This window comes from Oryx dammah, unplaced genomic scaffold, assembly GCF_014754425.2.
Source record: "Oryx dammah isolate SB20612 unplaced genomic scaffold, SCBI_Odam_1.1 HiC_scaffold_19, whole genome shotgun sequence".
In the NCBI taxonomy this organism is placed as follows: Eukaryota; Metazoa; Chordata; class Mammalia; order Artiodactyla; family Bovidae; genus Oryx; species Oryx dammah.
Window position 1 is genome coordinate 23,064,356 of NW_024070203.1, and position 20,641 is coordinate 23,084,996.

The 20,641-nt window shown below is 47.3% G+C and overlaps 1 protein-coding gene across 4 annotated transcripts in view; it reads left to right on the plus strand.

The window, feature by feature from the left end:
- Nucleotides 1-1,653: 1,653 nt before the first annotated feature.
- ASAP1 (ArfGAP with SH3 domain, ankyrin repeat and PH domain 1) overlaps nt 1,654-20,641 on the plus strand; it is a 305,942-nt gene continuing 286,954 nt past the window's right edge. For all 4 annotated transcript variants that reach the window (XM_040261754.1, XM_040261756.1, XM_040261755.1 and 1 more), the window contains exon 1: nt 1,654-1,758. In XM_040261754.1, coding sequence (XP_040117688.1) covers nt 1,700-1,758 — 59 coding nt within the window. In that variant the 5' untranslated portion in view covers nt 1,654-1,699. The remainder of the gene's footprint in view (nt 1,759-20,641) is intronic.

The window sequence follows — 20,641 nt, forward strand, 5'->3', positions numbered from 1 at the left end:
GCTCCCTGCAGCGGCCGTGCAGATTCTTAACCACTGGACCTCCAGGGGAGTTCCTGTTGATTGATTTTTATCTGGAAGTACTGAGAAGCCACTGAAGAATGTTAAGCTGTAGATGAAGAGATGACATGATCAGATTTGTATCTTAAATTATTTTGAATATTGTGTTAAGTTGCTTCAGTCGTGTCCAGCTCTTTGCGAGCCTACGGACTGTAGCCTACCAGGCTCTTTTGCCCGTGGGATTCTCCAGGCAAGAATAATGGAGTGGGTTGCCATGCCCTCCTCCAGGGGATCCTCCCTACACAGGGATCAAATCTTTCATCTCCGGAGTCTCCTGTATTGGCAAGCAGGTTCTTTACCACTAGCGCCACCTGCTATTAGCCAGTTGTATTCGGATCTGGGATTTTTTGTTGTTGTTGTTAAAAAAACATATTAAACATTTATGAGACTGTTGGGTGATATCAAGGAATTATCATCTTTTTAGGTGTGGTAAAGGTATTGCTGTTACATTTTTGTAAAAGACATATAGCAACTCATGCTGTAATGTTAATGACTGAAATAAGATGTCTGGAGCTTGCTTCTAAATAACAGTGTGGAGAGCGGAGGGGTTAGGGTGTGGATGGAGTAGGACTGATTATAAGTCGATGGTGATTGGGGCTAGGCAGTGGGGATCTCTATTGTTGTGTGTGTATAAAATTCTGCACACCGGAAAAGATTGTCCTGGCTTTAGTGTAGGGGATCAGATTTCAGAGGGAGAAATGGTGACGAGGGGAGACCAGTTTGGAGGTAGTTGTAGGTGTAGTCGCCCAGTTTGAGAATGATGGATTCTGGTCCAGGGCTGTGCCGGTGGAGATGGAGAGAGAGAGGGACAGGCTGAGAAATACCTAGGAAGAGACACGTGACTTAGGGCTGGGTTGGATACAGGAGTAATGGAGATGGTGCTTACAAGTGTGTTCTGGGTTTCTGGCCCCAGGTGAAGTTACCACTCTGAACTAGGGATCACTGGAGAAGAATCAAGCAGGTCCTTTGACTTCTCTTGTTTTCACACCCCCCACCTCTGTTTCCCCTTCATTCCAAAAATATTGAAGCTGTTCCCTTATGTAACACTTTTAATCCCAGACTTCCTGTGCTCTGTGCACTCAGCAATTAATTAAGCTTTGGTATGCATGAATTAATTAAAATCCTGTCTCCGGTTCAGAGGGGCTGTCCTGAAATATAGAGATTCATGTATATATCTGCCTTTTTCTTGGGGTTGATTGCCTTGGCTGGGGGAACTTTTCTACTTCCCCATGGGCATACAGCTGTGGCTGTCTGTCTGTCTGTCTGCTGTACCTGTCAGCACAATTTAATTTCATGTTTCGAAGCCCAGGTCTGGAGATGTTAATGACTTGTAAATTGCTCTCCAACATAGAGCTAGAAATAGAATGCAAGAAGGATTCCAGAGCACTTGCGCACATTTACTGATGGAGATGTCAGCCCCAAAGTGGATTGCTGAAACAGTGGTTTCCCAGCTGTCTTCCTTCCCATTCCTGGATGGCCACTGTGGAGTGGGAATATTCCTAACAAGGGTGCTGGCCTCCAGATGGAATCACGTGTTGGTCTGAGACGATGTCTTCTGTCTAAGCCCTGCTGTATGACTCTTGTCACCTTTTTTCTTGCCCCCCCCCCCATCCAGGTAATTTTCTGATGTGACGGCTGAGACATGAGATCTTCAGCCTCCAGGCTCTCCAGTTTTTCATCAAGAGATTCGCTATGGAATCGGTGAGTGGTCCAAAGAGCCCAGCCTGGGAAATGTGGAGGGATGCTTTTGGGAGGTTGAAATGCAGAAATTGACCAGACTCAAGCCCTGGAACCTGCAAGAGACACCACGAGCATGGATGTTAGTGGCGAGCAGATCTTCGGCATTTGTAGCACGGCAGGCTTTTTGATGTGTCTCCTGTGGGCCGTGGGAAAGGTGGTGGGACACCTGAATGAAGTCAGGAATGATAAGAGAACAGCACTGTCAACAGTAATAAATGCTGGTGTAGCCGAGTGGCTCTTTAAAGATACGATTTCATTCAGTCCACCTGATAATCCTACTAAGAAGGGTTTACCACATTCACTTCACAGATAGCTTGCCCGACTGGATTTTTCTTTTTTGATTGGGGTATAATTGCTTTACAACGTTGTGTTAGTTTCTGTTGTACAACGAAGTGAATCATTTCCGTGTATACGTGTATCCCCTCCCTCCCGGCACTCCCTCCGGCCCTGCTGGGGCGCTGCGGAGCGCTGAGCTGCGCTCTCTGTGCGGTGCAGCAGGTCCCGCTGGCTGGCTGTTTGCCCGTGGTAACACGTATCTGCCAGTACCACTCTCAGTGTGTCCCCCCCTCCTCGCCCCGCCTCCAACCCCCAACCCCTCTTCTCTACCCCTGCCTCTCTGTTCCTGTCCTGGAAATAAGTCCATTTTTCTAGATTCCACATATATGTGTTAATGTATGATATTTGTTTTCCTCTTTCTGATTGACTTTACTCTGTATGACAGACTCTAGGTCCATTGACATCTCAGCAGATGACTCGATTTCATTCCTTTCTATGGCCGAGTAATACTCCATTGTGCATATATACCTATCTTGCCTGGCTGGATTTGAAACCAGTTTTCCTGATTCCAAGTCTCTTGTCTTTTTCCTCCTCAGTGTTGGCTCCTGTAGAGGTATGATTTGCCCCATTTTGTAGCTGGCACTCCTGGGACCTGGCATAGAGGCACATGATAGAATCTTAAGGCATCTAACCTCAGTGGGTGGAGGTTTGTGTTGGTGGATGATAAAAAAAGAAATTGGACTGGACAGTCTGTGAAGAACCATGAAGGGTAAGCAGAGTAAATGGAAAGAGTCCAGGAATCTTTAAGTTGCCAGGGTGAATCAACATGGGGTCCACCTGCTATGATTGGCATATCCCAGAAGTCAGCTTAGTGGTGGAAAGACTATGGGTGCTGGACAGGTGGTTGAATCTTGCTCTGCCTCCATCTTGCTGTGATCTCAGACAAGTCACTAACTTTCTCTGTTCCTTTTTCTTATCTATGAAATCTGGGTAATAATATTTATGTTGCAGGTTTTTGTGAGATTAGGAAAAAAGGTCTACAAGAAAGTGTCTCATATAATGTAAGGGTGTAGAGCATTGTAATTATTCCAGCTTTTAAGATGAAAGTCATATTTAAGGATAGTTAGACAAGAATGCTCTGAGTGTGGAGGAGAAGTTAGAGGCTGGAGGCAGAGCGGCCAACCTAAGAGGCTTTCATGTGACCCAGACATGAATTAATGGGAGACTATTTTTACCATCTTCTAGGATAAATGAGACTTTGCCTGCTGATTTTCATAGTTTGACTATTACAGAATTATGTTTTATTCTGTTTTGTTTTCTAAATCAAGAATCCAATACGAAAGTGACATTAGTTTTGGAGATGTCTGTTTAGGTGATATTATTACCAAACCAAACCTGAGTCTGCTCGCCCAACACACAGCAAAGTCAATCTGCTCACACCAGGTTGTGGCGAAGGAAAGTACAGCTTTTATTGCAGAGCACTGAGCAAGGAGAACGGGCTTGAGATCTAAACTCGTGAGGAGAGGGTCACAGGGTGTGTGATCAGTCTGTGCATGGTTCTCTGATTGGCTGCTGGTGAGGTAACAGGGTGGTGTTTTGGGAATCTCATCTATCAACCTTTTGCTTCCAGCCCCAGTCTGGGGTACACATGTTAGTGGTCAGCCTGCAGTTAACGTCTTCCACCTGGTGGAGGTTTCAGTATCTGCAAAACAACTCTAGGATATGGCTCAGGATGTTACCCGTAGCCCTTGAGGAGGAACTAAAGATCTTGACTTTGTCTTATGGTTAAATTATTATTATTTTGTCTTACTTCACTGCTTTCTTTGTGCATATTCTCATTTTCCTGATTAAATTTGCTCTTTGAATCTTGGGGAAGGCCTTGGAGGCTAAAGCCTTTATAGAAACAAGTGGTAGGGAACATGGTAGGGTGTGTGTGTGTGTGTGTGTGTGTGTGTCTGTCTTGTCTGTCCCTGGGAACATCCTGCAGAGTCTTCTTCAGTTTCAGTATTAATTACAATTGTTATAAGAGTGCATTATTTAAGATTAGGTTTTGTTATGAATGATGTACAATCTAAAAGAACATTGGCTTAAATAGAAAACAGAAGTAGTATATTTATCTCTTACCTAAAAGTTCAGTTACAGGGCTGCTACAGCAACCTGTGAAAGACCCACACTTTTCCTCTCTTGTTTTTCTGCCATGTGGGCCTCTATTCCCCCCAAGGTCACCTCATGGCCCATTCTGACTGCTTCTGTCCCAGCTATAACATCTACCAACAGGAAGAAGGGAAGAAGAAAGGCAGGCCCTCTTTTTTTTTTTTCTTAAATCACAAATAATGCTTTTTAATTATTTAGCTTCTTACAGTACTTACATAACAGAAACTGACAAATCCATGTTGTTGTTTAGTCTCTAAGTCATGTCTTGCGACCCCATGGACTGCAGCCTGCCAGACTCCTCTGTCCATGGGATTTCCCAGGTAAGAATACCGAAGTGGGCAGGCAGGCCTCTTCTTTTAAGGATGCTTCTGGGTATCACATCTACTGCTTCCGCTTATATTCTCTTGGCCAGAATTTAGTCCTCCAGCTATACTTAACTGAAAGGAAGGCTGGGAAATGTGATCTTTCTTCTTCAAGACTACCTGCTTATGAAAATTGAAGATTATTATGAGACCAAAGAAAGAGAACAGATATTGGAGGACAGATCTTTCTTTGCTATGCAAGTGTTTATTAAAAAGAGAGTTCTATTGGGAGGACAGACTCTGTGGCCAGACTGCTGGTATTAAACTCCTGGATTTAGGACACTCTCTGTGACCTTGAGAAAGCTACTTAACTGCTGTGCTTTTATCTGTACTTATCTTCTGTGCCTTTAAGTTCAGTTTCTTTATCTGTAAAATCCTATTTTATCTGTGTTTATAAGGGTTGCTTTGCGCATTAGATGAGTTAAGGTACCGCACTTGGACCAGTATCTAGGACATCGTGTGTGGTTTGACTGTTAGCTGTGCCTATCACTGCTGCTTCTGCCCTTAACAATACTACCTCTGGTACCACTATTACTACTTCTGTTGTTACCATTGCTGCTGCTTCTGTTCTTGCAACTACTGCTTCTCCTATCCCATCTGCTGTCAGTGGTCCTGTTACTACTACTATTACTACTGTTAAAACAGTGACTGTTGCTGCCAAGTATTGCACATACATATATGAAATGTTATACTCATGGCATGGTAAGTATTACTCGCATTCCCAGTGTGAAGATAAGAGTCAGGGAGGATAATAACATGTCAGATGCATGCATCTTGCAGGATAGTGGTTCACCTTTGAGTGGGTCGGTGAAGAGTGAGTGACCTGTAGGGAGCATAAGGCAGCTTCTGAGATTCTGCGAGTGCTCTGGGTGCTGATGTCAAAATTCTTCGACTGGTACTTTTATGACATAGACCATTTTATGCGTTTGTTGCATATTTCAATCAACATCTCATGGAGCAGATAAGTGATAGACCGTGAGTGAAACAAAACCCCACCTGAGTCTAATAAACCACCGCTCTTTTTTAACAATAATGTAAAGCCCAAAACCGTTACTTCTTTTCATTTATTTGTTTGTTGGCTCTTTCATATAACATATATAGATTCTTATTACTTAGGTGCCAGGAACTGTGCTCAGTGTAAGCAGCAGAATAACTCAGCCCTAGGCTCATGGGGCTTTCTGTCTAGAGGAAAAGGAAAGATGAACATTATACAGACTGGAACTTCCCTGGTGGTCAAGTAGCTAAAACTCCATGGTCCCAGTGCAGGGGCCCAGGTTCCATCCCTAGTCCGGGAGCTAGATCCTGTGTGCCACAACTAAGCACTGGCGCAGCCTAAATAAATAAATATTTTTAAAAAATCATTCATATGGACAGCTGCTGGCTTAGGCTCAGCGTGGGATGCCCTGGGGCCACAGGAAGGTCACATAAACTAATCCAACCACACAGTCCTGTGTCTGGTAAAATAACAGTCATCTCCGTCTCAACTGACTGCTTTGATAGGGTGGAAAGTCCCCATGTCCGTGCTTAAGCTGACCAAGTCAGGGCTACATCAAAACACATAAAGCACTTCTTTGCCTTTCCTGCTAACTGGCTCTGAGAAGGGGTCAGCCTTTCTTTTCCTTGTTTGTCACTGTGACAGTCATTGACCTACCCCTGGCTTCTCATGGAGCAGACAAGTGCTGGAGCTCTGGAGTTGAGTATACAGAGGGAAAATGCCCAGGAGCAGAGATTCTCTATAGGCTTCCCCAGTGACTCAGTGGTAAAAAAAAGTCTGCCTGCAGTGCAGGAGCTGTAGATTCGATCCCTGGGTCGGAAAAATCCCCTGGAGGAGGGCATGGCAACCCACTCCAGCATTCTTACCTGGAGAATCCCATGGACAGAGGAGCCTGGTGGGCTACAGCCCACAGGGTCACAAAGATGATTCATTCAGAGATGCCTGAAGCGACTTAGCATGCACACATGCAGCATTTCTCTATATGTACCGAGACATGAGTCCAGGGGCCTCTTATATATTATGTGTATTCATACAGAATAAAAAACAAATGAAGTGAAACTTCCCTGGTGATCCAGTGACTAAGACTGTGCACTTCCAATACAGGGGGTCTGGGTTCCATCCCTGGTCAGGAAACTACATCCCACTTGGCTCAGCTGAGACCCAGTGTACCCAAATACAGAAATAATTTTTAAAAAATAAATGAAGGGATGAGTGAATAAAATCATGCTCCACAACTGAGCAGTTGTCATCCCTGGGAAAGTTCAAGTCCAGAGGAATAAAGAACAAGATGTTCGTTTTTTTCACCCCAAATAGCACCAGGAGGGCGGGAGTAGCAAATGACAGTGTCATTGAATTCTGAGCCGGCAGTGGGAATCACTTGGCCTTATTTTCAGGATTTTTCTCCATGTGTAGAAATGAACTGACCTAAACGTTAGACCCTTCCAAGCCAAGCCCAGGAGGAACCTCTGTGTCTCTCCCTCCCTCCCCGCCTTTGCCTTTGCAGAGGTCGAGGCAGACGCCCTGTCCTCCTCAGGCTGCGGGCTGTCAGCCCGAATTGAATTTCCCTGAGCCCAGCTGATGTCCCTTTTTGGCCGCAGGGTAGGGGTCAGGCTGAATCCAGCACAGAGACGGGAAATGTGTCCTCGGAGCTGAACGCAGAAGCGCTGACCTCTCAACTCAGAGGTGCATTTCTGACATTGTTGGAAGGGTTGGGAAGCCTTATGATTTCTGGATGTGAAAGAAAAGGAAGCGCGTTTCAGAAAAACAATGTTCAAGTTCATGTGAAAGACAAAGCAATGTGTTTTAGAATAACAATATTCAAGTGTTTAGAAAAAAACATATTCAAGGAGGGGGAGGTGAATTATATTCAAAGGACTGTGAAAGCCCTTTCTGTATAATTGAAGCTGTTTAAAATCCAGCTGCTTATTTCATGACCTTGGCCATTCCTCAGTTAGATGCATGCAGGAAGGAAATTCCTACCTAGACCCAGAGTTGGGAAAGTATGATCCTGGTCTGCTTTCCTTCGCTCCCATCTTTCTCTTCATTTTTTCTCTTTCCCTTCGCTCCAAAATTTATTAAGGAGCTGCTGTGTTCCACACTCTCTGCCGAGTCCTGGGGAAATAGATGAGTAGGACTCATTGCAGAGTCTTCCTGGGCTTATCATTTATTTATTTAAAGACACTTATTCATTCTTCAAACATTTATTGAGCACCTCATTTGCTTTGATGTGTTCGTAGAGATAAAAGACTTAGTTCCTCCTCCACCTGAGTTTATACTTTATTAATTTTTTCTCTTGCTCACTCAACAAATACTTTCTGAGTACCTTCTACTAGCCGGGGACTGTTTCCATGTTTGGGGTTCCAAGATGAACAAAGTATAGCTTTTCTAAAAAAAGATTTTTTGATGTTGACCATCAAAAACACTTTAAAAAGTCTTTATTGACTTTGTCATGGTATTGCTTGTTTTGTGCTTTTGTTTTTTTGGCCATGAGGCATGTGGGATCTTAACTCCCTGACCAGGGATCGAACCCACACCCTCTGCATTGGAAGGTGACGTCTTTATTTTTAAAAAGTAACTTTATGTATTTATTTTTATTTGGGGCTGTGCGAGAGTTTTTCTCTAGTTGCGGTGTGTGGGCTTCTCACTGTAGTGCCTTCTCTTGGTACGGAGCTCGGGCTCTGGGACATGAGGCTTCAGTAGTTGCAGCCCCCCAGCTCTAGAGCATGGATTCAGTAGTTGTCGCCTGTGGGCTTAGTTGCTCAGGTCCCATGCACTGGCAGGTGGATTCTTGACCTCTGAGCCACCAGGGAAGCCCTGGAAGGTGAAATCTTAACTGCTGGACTGCCAGAGAAGTCCCTAGTTTCTGTCTTGATGGAGTTAACAGACCAGGCAGTATTGTGTTCATTGGACTTCCATGGTGGTCCAGTGGATAAGAATCTGCCTGCCAATGGAGGGGACACCGGTTCGATCCCTGGTCCGGGAAGATCCCACATGCCACCGGGCAACTAAGCCTGTGAGCCACAACTACTGAGCCTGCACGCCCTAGAGCCTGTGCTCCACAAGAAGAAGAGCCACCTCAACGAGAACTGCAACTAGAATAGTCCTGCTCACCATGAGTAGAGAAAGCCCATGTGCAGCAGCGAAGGCCCAGTGCAGCCATAAATAAATGAATAAATTTTAAAAAATATTGTATTCATCTCCTAGGGCTGCCATAACAAAAGTACCACAAACTTGATGCTCAAAACCAGTGGAAATGTCTAGAAGTCCCAAACCAAGGTGTTGGCAGGGTATTAAAGCCTATGGGGGAGACTTCTCCCTTGCCTCTTTCCAGCTTCTGGGCTTGGCTGGCAGTCTTTGGTGTTCGTTGCCTTGCAGCTGCGTTGCTTCCGTCTCTGCCTGGGTTGTTCCATGTGCCTCTCCCTCTGTGTCTCTCTTCCTCTCTCTTACAAGGACACCAGTCTTATGGGAATAAGAGCCCGCTGTGCTCCAGTATGACTTCATCTTTAATTTATTAATACATCTTAGTTACATCTGCAAAGATCCTATTTCCAAGTAAACCCACTTCCGTTGGTTCATTGGTATGGGACATTAACATATCAACCCATAACACACACACACACACACACACACACACACACATATAAAACAATGTAGCAGTCACCAACATTTTGGGGACTAGGGACAGGTTTTGTGGGTGACAGTTTTTCCACGTCCCGGGTGCGGGGGTGGGGGATGGTTTGGGGGATGGTTCAAGCACATTACATTTATTGTACCCTTTCATTACTGTTATTACATCAGTTCCACCTGAGAGCTTCAGGTTGGGGACCCCTGAATTGTAAAGCAGCTACAAAGGTTCCGACTGGGTCCTGGGTCAAGGTTAATTGGCCTCTTTTTCCCACTTTCTCTCTGCATCTGAAGGGTCCACGCCTTTAGGGCAGAAACCCTGTGTTGCTCTGAGTGACTGTGTGTGCATTTTGGCCTGGGAGGTGAGGCGTCTCCTGTGTGGTCGAGCTGATGGACAGGGCTCATTCCCATCATTCTCGTTAGTTGTAGTTTCTCGGGGTGGTCGTGGAGCACCTGCATTGCCTGCGAGGCCCAGCCTGGTGGTAGGAGCTGTGGACTCCTGTCCTGGCTTTGCTTTGCTGGTCCTGTGAGCCTGGATTCATTTCTTGGCGTTTCTCTGCCTCAGGCATCTCACTGTGCCTCCCTCCCGGGTCTTGTGAGGACCAGGTGGATCAGATCTGTAAAGCGTTCACAAGCCCCTGGCCCGCAGTATGTGTTTGGTGTGAGCTGGTAGGAGTTAGGCCAGGCATGTAACACATCTCTGGAGACAGCCTTGACCCAGCTCATTCAGCACAATCGCCTTAATAAAGACTTTTGTTCAGTGTTTAATGCCATTTACCGTCAGAACATTCTTTCCATAATCTTTCCTAAGGAAAGCTTTGTGAAATATAGAAAATACCTTCAGCACAAGAATACCCACTGCAGTATAGTTTAAAATGTCTGACTCTTTCATGACCCCATGGACTGTAGCCCGCCAGGCACCTCTGTCCATGGGATTCCCCCGGCAAGAGTACTGGAGTGCGTTGCCATTTCCTTCTCCAGGGGATCTTTCCAACCCAGAGACTGAAGCCAAATCTCCTGCACTGGCAATTGGGTTCTTCACCACTGAGCCGTCAGGGAAGCCATTAATATGGTAAACAGTGGCAACCAAGAACAAAGACCTGCCTTACTGTGAGAAATGAGTTAACAAATTAGGGCAAAATGATTAAAAAAATAATAATAGGGTAAAACAATGAAAAACAGTGATACAGCCATTAAGAAGAAGATAATGGTCCCTTTTTAAAGGTTATGAGAATGCTCATGATGTAAATGCCATGTAAATAAAAGAAAATTTTATTTTTGAGGAAGTGGCTGAATTTCCCTGTCCCTCGGTTTCCTCATCTGTAAAATGGAGATGATAACAGTACCTTCTTTAGATATAAGATTGAGAATTAAATGGGATAATAATACATGGGAAACAAACGATTGGCACGTGGCATATATGAGGTGCTGATTGTTATTATTATTGATCACGTGATCTAAATTATGTAGAAAATAGCTACAGAAAAATATATAGAATGGGTAACAAGTGAAGCACCACAGATTTTCCCTTTTGATGTCTTATGCAAAGGACTTGATTCTGTGAGTCACTCAGCAAACACTAGGCCTCTCTCCAAAGCACTGTTAGCCACAGAGCAGGAGGTGTCAGTACAGGAGAATGCATCAGAGTCCCTTCTGAGAGCTTTTGGAAAATCACGAGATGTCTGGAGATGCTGATTTAATTGATGTGTGGTAGGTCCCAGGCATCCATAGTCTGGAAAAAAAAAAATTCCACAAGTGATTTAGATTCTCACGGTAGACGTAAGGCACAATCACTCCACTTAAGTTTGCAGATCAGATGAGAAGATGGGAACAACAGCATAATATAAAATGAATCCTAAAGAGAAGGCAAGGGCAACCCACTCCAGTACTCTTGCCTGGAAACTCCCATGAATGGAGGAGACTGCTAGGCTGCAGCCCATGGGGTCGCGAAGAGTCAGACACGACTGAGCGACTTAACTTTCACTTTTCACTTTCATGCATTGGAGAAGGAAGTGGCAACCCACTCCAGTGTTCTTGCCTGGAGAATCCCAGGGACGGGGGAGCCTGGTGGGCTGCCGTCTATGGGATCGCACAGAGTCGAACACGACTGAAGCGACTTAGCAGCAGCAGCAAAGGAAATCAACCATGAGTATTCACTGAAAGGACTGAAGCTGATGCTCCAATACTTTGGCCACCTGATGTGAAGAGCTGACTTACTGGAAAAGACCCTGATGCTGGGAAAGATTGAGGGCAGGAGGAGAATGGGGTGACAGAGGACGAGATGGCTGGATGGCATCACCGACTCAATGAATGTGAATTTGAGCAAACTCTGGGAGATAGTGAAGGACAGGGGAGCCCGGTGTGCTGCAGTCCATGGGGTTGGAAAGAGTTGGACATGACTTAGTGACTGAACAACAACAAGTGCTTTAGCTTGGGGCTCCTGAGTCTGGGTCCCGTTCAGAACTCTGTAATATTAAAGATCCCCTTGACTCCACCCCCAGATGTATAGAATCAGACTCTCAAGGAGATTCTTTTTTTTTTTTGACTGAACCACACATCTTGTGGGATATGGGATCTTAGTTCCTCGACCAAGGATTGAACCTATGCCCCCTGCTCTGGAAGCGTGGAGTCTTAACCATTGGACTTCCAGGCAAGTCCCCCTCCAGGAGGCTCTGATGATCAGCTAGATGGAGTTTCTGCAGCTCCCTCCTCCTACCGCAGGATGCCTTCTACCCAGTTTGCAACAACATAGATGGAGAACCAGAGTGTTTCCAAAGCCATGAAGCTGATATATTTCCTCTGGTTGGTACCTGTGAATGCTTTTTAAAACATTATTTGTTTATGTATTTAAAAATGTTTTCAATTGTGCTGAAATACACATAAACATAAAACTTAGTGTCTTAATGATTATTAAGTATATCATTCAGTGGTATTAACTATTCTCATTGTTGTGCAATGGTCACCACCATCCGTCTCCAGAACTCTTTTCATCTTGCAAAACAGAAACTGTACCCAGTAAACAACAGCTCCCTGCCCCCGTCCCCCCCCACCCACACCGTTTATGTTCTTCCTCCAGCCCTTGGCACCCAGCATTCTACTTTCTGTTTCTGTGACTTTGACTCTAGGTATCTAACTGAAGTAAATCACACAGTATTTGTCATTTTGTGACTAGCTTCTTTCACTTGGTGTAATGTCCTCAAACTTCATCCATTTTGTATCATGTGTCAGAATTTCCTTCCTTTTAAAGGCTGCGTATATTCCATTGTATTTAATATGTGTCTATACCCCATTTTGCTTATCCAGTCGTCCATTGCTGGGTGCTTAGGCTACTTCCATCTTTTGACTGTTATGAAGAGTGCTGCTGTGGACGTGGCTGTGCAGATGCCTTGAGACCGTGCTTGGTGTCTTTTGGTTGAAGAAATTCCACCCAAAGGTGGATTTGCTGGGTCCGGTAGTGATTCTATGTGTAATTTTTTTTTTGAGGAACCACCATACCACAGCAACTGTCCCATTTTATTTTCCCATCAAGAGTGCACAAGGGTTTCTGGTTCTCCACATCTCTGCCAACACTTATGACTGATTCTCCCCAATCTCTCAATGGTGTTTTCTTACTCCAGCCAGCCTCAGAGCGTTGATGAAGACCATCTGTATGCTGACTGCTTCCAAATTATGCCTCCAGCTGAGTCTGTCCTCTGTCTTCCAGACTTGAGTATCCCAGATGCCGAACTCAAGTCTTCATTTGAAGGTCTAGCAGACACCTCGAACCTGGGATGTCCAACGAGGCTTATTCTCCACACACCTCCCGGATGAGAACTTGCTGTGCCCCTGCTTAAAACCCATCTGTGGGGCTTCCCTGGTGGCTCAGTGGTAAGGAATCCATCTGCCAAGGCAGGAGTCACGGGTTTGATCCTCAATCCGGGAAGATCCCAGATCCCAAGGAGCAGCTAAGCCCGTGAGCCACAACTACCGCAGGCCGTGTGCCCTAGAGCCTGTGCTCTGCAGCAAGAGAAGCCCGTAGAGAACAGCCCCACTCGCTGCAGCTGGAGAGAAGCCCTGGCAGCAGCAAAGACCCAGCACAGCCAAAAATAAATAAATAAATAGAATTATTGTGAAAAAAATGCATCTGTGGCCCCAGTGCACCACCCCTGCTCGTCCGCCCCCCCCGACCCCCCACCCCTGTCATTTTGAATGAAACCCAGGTTCCTTACCATGGCCTGTGATGGCCAGCACGATCCAGACCCTGCCTAGCCTGCACGCTTCGTCTGCCCTCACCCCATCCCCTCAGCAGGCTTCAGCTGCCGACCTCTTTCTGTTCTCACACTCAGCAAGTGCTGTCCAGTCTCAGGACTCTGACTCATGCTGTCTGTCTGCCTGCAGGACTCCTCTCCCTGCACCTCCAAGCCCTCAGCTTCTGCTCCTCCACGGGGTGACGACTTCTCATCCTGCAGTCTCAGCCCGGATGCTATTTCCTTGGACAGACCTTTCCTCACCACCCTACTCTTCGAGTTACACCTTGTAGCTTTTCTCCCCAGGACTGTAACTTTTCTCTCCAGGACTGTTCACTTGTGCATGTCTGAGGTCCCCACCGGACCACAAGGCACGATGCTGATGGCTGCTTATCCACAAATGTTACCCCAGTGCCTGGCATAAAGCCTGGTACATAGTAGATGCTCAATAAATACATATGAATGTTTAAAAACACATTTAAAAAATTTTTTTAAAGTTTAATTTATTTAAAAAATTTTTGGCCATTCTGGGTCTCTGTTGCTGCACATCAGTTTTCTCTAGCTGTGGTGAGCAGGGGCTACTGTTCGTTGCAGTGTGCAGGCTTCTCATCGCGGTGGCTTCTCTTGCTGCAGAGCACAGGCTCTAGAATACGGGCTCAGTAGTTGTGGCTCACAGGTTTAGTTGCCCCTCAGCATGTGGAATCTTCCCAGACCAGGAATTAAACCCATGACCCCTTGGATTGGCAAGTGGATTCTCACCTAGTGTACCACCAGAGAAGTCCTGAATATATATGATTGTTGAAATCAAACCACTGGTCCCTGTTGAGCCGATCATGAGAGACTTCCCTGGTGGTCCAGTGGTTGGGACTCTGTGCTCCCAGTACAGGGCATAGAGGTTCAATCCTTGCTTGGGGGAACTATTAATAGGATCCCATGGGCCGCATGGTGTGGACAAAAAAAAAAAAAAAACCCAACCCGATCGTGAACATAAAATATCAGTTCTAGGCCTGTTATTTGTGGAGTCCTTTCACAGGCGAGGCGGTACTTAAATGTGTATACAGGTGATTGAACGTTGGATGGGACCTGGGCTTTTCTGATGGATCTCAGTCTCTGTTTTCATGTTTCTCCTTGCTGGGCCCTCCAAAATGTTAGGACTTACAAATGTAATCTTTGGGGAAACAGCAGCCTCAGATACCCAGTCCATATTAAAGTTGGTTTGATTTGGGTTTAAAATGGAAACTATGAGCTAATGCATTTTACAGATTTGAGTAGAGAACAATTCTCTCTGTTTCAAGAAAAAAAGAAGTCTGAGATGTAGAACATTATGTGTGGGTTATTGTAGTGCCAAAAGCTCCTGAAAGGGGTTCTCTGCAAATATTTGGGGTTTGATGCTCATAAACAACTACACAGGTTTTCCTCGGAATCAATAACCACGGCAACAGCAGCATAGCTTCCAAAGTGAAAAATGTGCTTGCCAAGCGACTGTTTCTGGCTGAGCCACGAAAGTAAAGGTTTACAGAGCGACGGCAGACAGGTCATTAACAAGACTGGCTGCAGGCTACTTGCCCTGCTCTCCCTTGCCGCTGCCTCTCCATCAGCAGAAAGGTAATTGACTGTTAGATTCCTGAGCCACAGACCATTGCAGCTTCCAGAAGCACCTGTCTGACAACTACCAGTCTATCTGAGATCCAAAGCTTGTCTTTCGAGAAATGCTAGCAAAATCCCTGGCTTGGTGTCCATTGGTTCAGCCTGGGTCCCTTGTCCCAATCACTGTGGACAAGGTGTTGGGATATTCGGACCATACAGGCCCATGTCACGTGACCACCTGCAGACCTGGAGAGGGGTCATCACCATGGAAACCGAAGGACAGCGCTAGATGCTGGGAGGCCAGAATGCAAGGGCCACCCCACTAACCAGGTCACAGGAGGTGGGGACAGCCAGTAGCTTAAGCTCAAACCATCTTTCTTATCAGGTATTCTAGAGTCTTTGTTCTGCTTTGGCTTTTAACACGAACCTCAGGCACACTTCCAGCAGCCAGCTACATCCCGACTTGCTTCTGGGATGACTCCAGGCCATATTCATCAGCTGTGTCTGTGTGTGTGCATGTGTGTGCTCAGTTGCTCAATAGTGTCCAACTCTTTGCAAACCTATGGACTGTAACCCACCAGGCCCCTCTGTCCGTGCGAGTCTCCAGGCCAGAATACTGAAGTGAGTTGCCATTTCCTCCTCCAGCGGATCTTTCTGGCTCAGGGATCGGACCCACATCTCTTACGTCTCATACATTGGCAGGCGGGTTCTTTACCACTAGCCTCACTTGGGAAGCCCATAAGGGGCTCAGATTTTAGTCTCAATGCCTTGGCAAGCCATTGTTGCAATTTGTAGTCCAGCCTGGAGTTGGTGCTTTTCATTTTTGCTTCAAGCACTGTGACATCCAGTATGGTGGCCACTAGTCACATGTGGGCTACTAAGCACTGGAAATGTGGCTGGTCTGAATTGAGATGTCCTGAACTATGAAATATACCAGTTTTCAAAGACTTTGTAGGAAAAAAAAAAAGGATACCAACTACATCATTAATAATTTCTATTGTTTACATGTTGCAGTGATAATATTTTGGATATATTAGACTAAGTAACATTATTAAAATGAATTTACTTTTTAAATTCAGTAATCTAAAATTTTAAACTTTTTTTTTTTTTTGGTTGTGACATTTGACTTTCAGGATCTTATTTCCCTGACCAGGGATCAAACTTGGGCCCCCTGCAGTAGAAGCACAGAGTCCTAACTACTGGACTGCCAGCAAAGTCCCCTAAAATTTAAAACTACATGCAATCCTGTTATGTTCCATTATGTCTCTGTTGGTCAGCACTGCTCTAGAAGTGACTTTAGCCTTTGCTTTTTTAACCTCTGCCTGGGTTATGAGTACCTCTGGCCTTGCGTGCGTCCCCACTTGAGGACTGACCTCCTCTTGTTGGTGGTCTTCTCCCTGGGCAGAGTGTACTGGAGTGGCATTAGTGCACCTGTCCTCTTGGAACATACGGGTTCCCCTTGGCACATACGGGTTCCCAGGGTGCTTCAGGACCTGAGGTTTCTTTGCTGGCTCAGGCTGCGTATGGGTCAGGCCAGCAAAGCTGGGAGTTAACTCCACGGGAGCAATCAAAGTGTTAGTCGCTCAGTCATGTCCGACTCTTTGCGACCCCATGGACTGTCACCCACCAGGCTCCTCTGTCCATGGGATTCTCCAGGCAAGAAAACTGGAGTGGGTGGCCGTGCCCTTCTCCAGGGGATCTTCCCAAACCAGGGATCGAACTCGGGTCTCCCACGGGAGCAGCCCCGTGCCACGTAAGGAAAAGAGTTTGCGAATAATTGCCTCAGCCCCCTGGCCGCGGGCACACCATCTGAGTTGTGTTCCAGCCTCTCCCTGGCATCCCTACTGGAGCTGGAGCCCCATTGCCCTCGGCTGGAGGCTGCTCTTCCAGGGAGCACCCCTGTTGCACCCCTGTTGGCTTCCTTTCCATTTGTGTCCTAGTTCCCTGGGATCGTTCCCTTAAATCCTTGTTTCAGGCTCTGCTTCTGAGGGAACCCAGCCTGAGATGTGGGGTGCCCAGCACACGGGAGCTCAGTGGAAGAAAGAAGGGGACCGTCTGTCTGGCACCCGACTGGGTGCAGCAGTGGGGGCGGGGTGCAGGTGGCAGGGGTACGGGCTTCCTGGCCAGTCTTCTCCAGCCCTTGGACTTCCTTTTTTAAAAAAAAAAAAAAAAGTTTATTTGGCTGCATCGGGTCTTAGTTGCAGCATGTGAAATCTTTAGTTGCGGCATGCGGGATCTAGTTCCCTGACGAGGGATCGAACCCAGGCACCCTGCTCGGAGTCTTAGCCACTGGACCTCCAGGGAAGTCCCTCCAGCCCCTGGACTTCTGAGCCAGAGGGCCAAGGGCGAGGACATAGGGCCAGGCATGGGGCGTGCTATCTGGCTGGTCCTGAGCACCTCCAGTGGCCACACCCAGAGGGACAGTTGAGTCAGCAGGTGAGTCAACTGCTGCCCAGATGAGGGCTGACCTTCTGTGGTCAGTCTGGCTGTGGGATCCGGGTGTGGCTCCCGGCTGAAAGGGCAGCGGGAAGTGTCCAGAGCATGCCACGAAGCAGAGAGTCGATGGGTGCGGTGTCTTTTTTCCTAGCGCGACTTCTGACTGAAGGCAGCTTTCCAGTTCTCCGTCATTCACGGGCGTGTCCAACAATTCAATTCAATTCTGACACTATGTACCTGGAATTAAGCAGAGATCCCACAGGACAGCCCCCACTTCAGATGCCAGTCACAAGTCCCAGGGGCTACTTATTTATCTTATTTTTTTTTATTTTTGTCTCTGCTGAGTCTTTACTGCTGTGAGAGCTTTTCTCTAGCTGTGGCGAGTGGCTTTTCTCTACCCTCCACTGCGGGGCGCAGGCTTCTCACTGCCGTGGCTTCTCCGTCCTGGAGCACGGGCTGTAGGCATGCGGGCTTCGGTAGTCACGGCACGTGGACCTAGTCGCTCCACGTGTGTGCTCGCTCTGCTCTGACCAGGGATGGAACCCGTGTCCCCTGCATTGGCCGGCGGATTCTTGATTGAGCCGCCATACATCCCGAGGTTTCCATGAGCCCTCCTCAAGTTCTGTAATTCCATGAAATGACTCACTGAACTCAGGAAAGCACTTTACTCACTGTTACCAGCTCATTATACAGGCTGTAACTCAGAAAGCGTCGAATGGAAGAGGTGCGGAGGGCGAGGTGTGGGGGAGGGCAAGGAAGCCGGCACACTGATGTGCCCACCTGCCTGGAAGCCCCAAGTCTGGAAACTGTTTCATTGCACAGGCATGACTGATTTAATAATCACTGGCCGTTGGTGACTGAACCCTGTCCCCAGCCCCTGTCCCTTCCGTGGAGGTCTTTCTGGTGACTGTCGTGAAGCTGTTTTGCCCCACCTGTGAGTCGTCTCAGTATACAAAGACACTCTCAGGGACTTCCCTACTGGCACAGTGGATAAGAATCCACCTGCCAATGCAGGGAACACGGGTTCGATCCCTGGTCCGGGAAGATTCCATGTGCCGCGGAGCAACGAAGCCCGTGCGCCACAACTACTGAAGCCCATGCACCCAAAACCCCCTGCTCCGCAACAAGAGAAGCCACCGCAATAAGCCCACTCACTGCAATGGAGAGTGGCCCTCGCTTGCTGCAACTGGAGAAAGCCCACGTGCAGCAACGAAGACCCAGCACAGCCAAAACTAAATAAATGAAGAATTTTAAAAAGGACACTCTTAGCCCTGTGGATATCCCAAGGGCCTTCGGAGCTCTGTGCCAGGAACCAAGGGCAAAGATCAAATATATCTTTCATCCTGCCACCGCAGAGCCAGTGAGATCCCTGGGAAGACCCGTGACTGGCGAGTTGCCTGGAGTGTGTTGTGTGTGTATTGGAAGGAGGAGGGAGGTTCCAGATCTTGCCTTACACAACTGCTGCTGTGCATCCATTCTTCAACAAGCACGCAGATCACCTACTGTGTGCTCCTGCCACGCCCAGGTCAGGGCCAATGGTGTTGCCAGATTGAACCTTCTCAGCTTCTAACCCATCGGCCCCTGCCAGCTTAGAAACTCTGACTTGCTTTGAGGACAAAAACCGACTCCTTGGCATGACATCCAGGGTCCTCTCCGGTGACGCCCGCCTAACTGCTCTTACTCTGCCCGCACGTGTCCTTCACGGTCACTGCACTCGGCTGTTTGCACCGCCCCTCACCTGATGTCGTGTCAGGCCTCCACAAACTTGTATCTGCTGTTCCGTCTGCCTGCCATCCTACTAGCTAACTGTTTACTTCTCTGCATCACCTCCTCCAGGCGGTCCTTCCAGATTCCCTCCTTACCATTGATTGCCCTGTTGCTTCTTGATGTTTCCCATGTCTACTTATCCTGGAACTTCAGCCGTTTAGTGGTTACATATTGGGCACTTACTGTGTTGACGGGACTGTACAGTTAACTCTGAGAATCTCTGCTGTATCTGTCAGCAGTGATGAAGAGCGAGACAGTGAGCTCCTGTCTCTACTTGTACTGTGTCATTCGATCCTCACTGCCACCCTATGAAGTTGGTAGGCGCTAGTATTAACCCCATTTTTCAGAGGTGGATTCTGAGGATGAAACAGGTTTAACAGAGATAGGAAGTGGGGGAACCAGGATGCGCATCAGACCCCAGAGCACTTGCCCTTCCCCAAAGACAGTATTGTCTTCCCGGTGCTGCTGCGTTCCACCACAGTCCTCTGTTTACTCTGCCTCCCTGGGTCTGTCGGGGGTCTGCAGGAAGCAGATGGTGAACCCAAATAATTTGAGCAGAGTTTAATAGAATGCTCATTTGAGAAGTGGGGGTGAGGGGCAGAGAAACCATAAAGGCTGGTGGGGCCTCCAGGCTCCCCTGAAGGTCTGAAGAGGGGCGCAAGGGCTGTCTCTGGACTGCGGAGCTGGAGAGGCCGTGTGCCCACAGCCCCCGCTCCGAAGGCAGCGGGAGGGCAGGAGCCTGGAGGGTAGGGACACCCGCTTCCCCACGCCTTCTCCTTCTGTTCCAGCGGCTGAACCCAGCTGGAAGCCAGAGGGCCAAGGACCCCGAGGTGTGTTCAGAGCATATCAGGCCCCAGGGGTCCATTGCAGGGCAGGGCAGGGTAATGAGTGGGCCTGGAGGGTCTCCTCACCCCCAGGTTAACCGTAGGCTTCTTGATCCATCAAGGAGGGCTTCCTGGCTCCTCCTTACACCTGAGGCACCTCACGCTGAAGCCAGCAGGCTCCCTTCACTTCACATGTGTGTGTGTGTGTCTGATGAATGATCTTTAGCAAAAAAAGGTTCCTTCCACCATTGTATAGCACTGGAACTCTGCTCAGTGTTATGTGGCAGCCTGGATGGGAGTTTGGGGGAGAATGCATACATGTATATGTATGGCTGAGTCCCTTTGCTATTCTCCTGAAACTATCACAACATTGTTAGTCGACTGTATCCCAATACAAAATAAAAAGTTCAAAAAAGAAAAAGCATGACTCCTTGCACAGTGCCTGCTTGTTGATCATGTGTGGACTCAAGATTCTGAGTGTGAGGGTGTGTCTGTGTGTCTGTGTATCTATCTGTGTTATCTCTGAAGTTTGCAGTGAGGAAGAGGATGGTAACAATTCTGAAACATTTGATTTTTTTAAAAGTCTATTTTAAA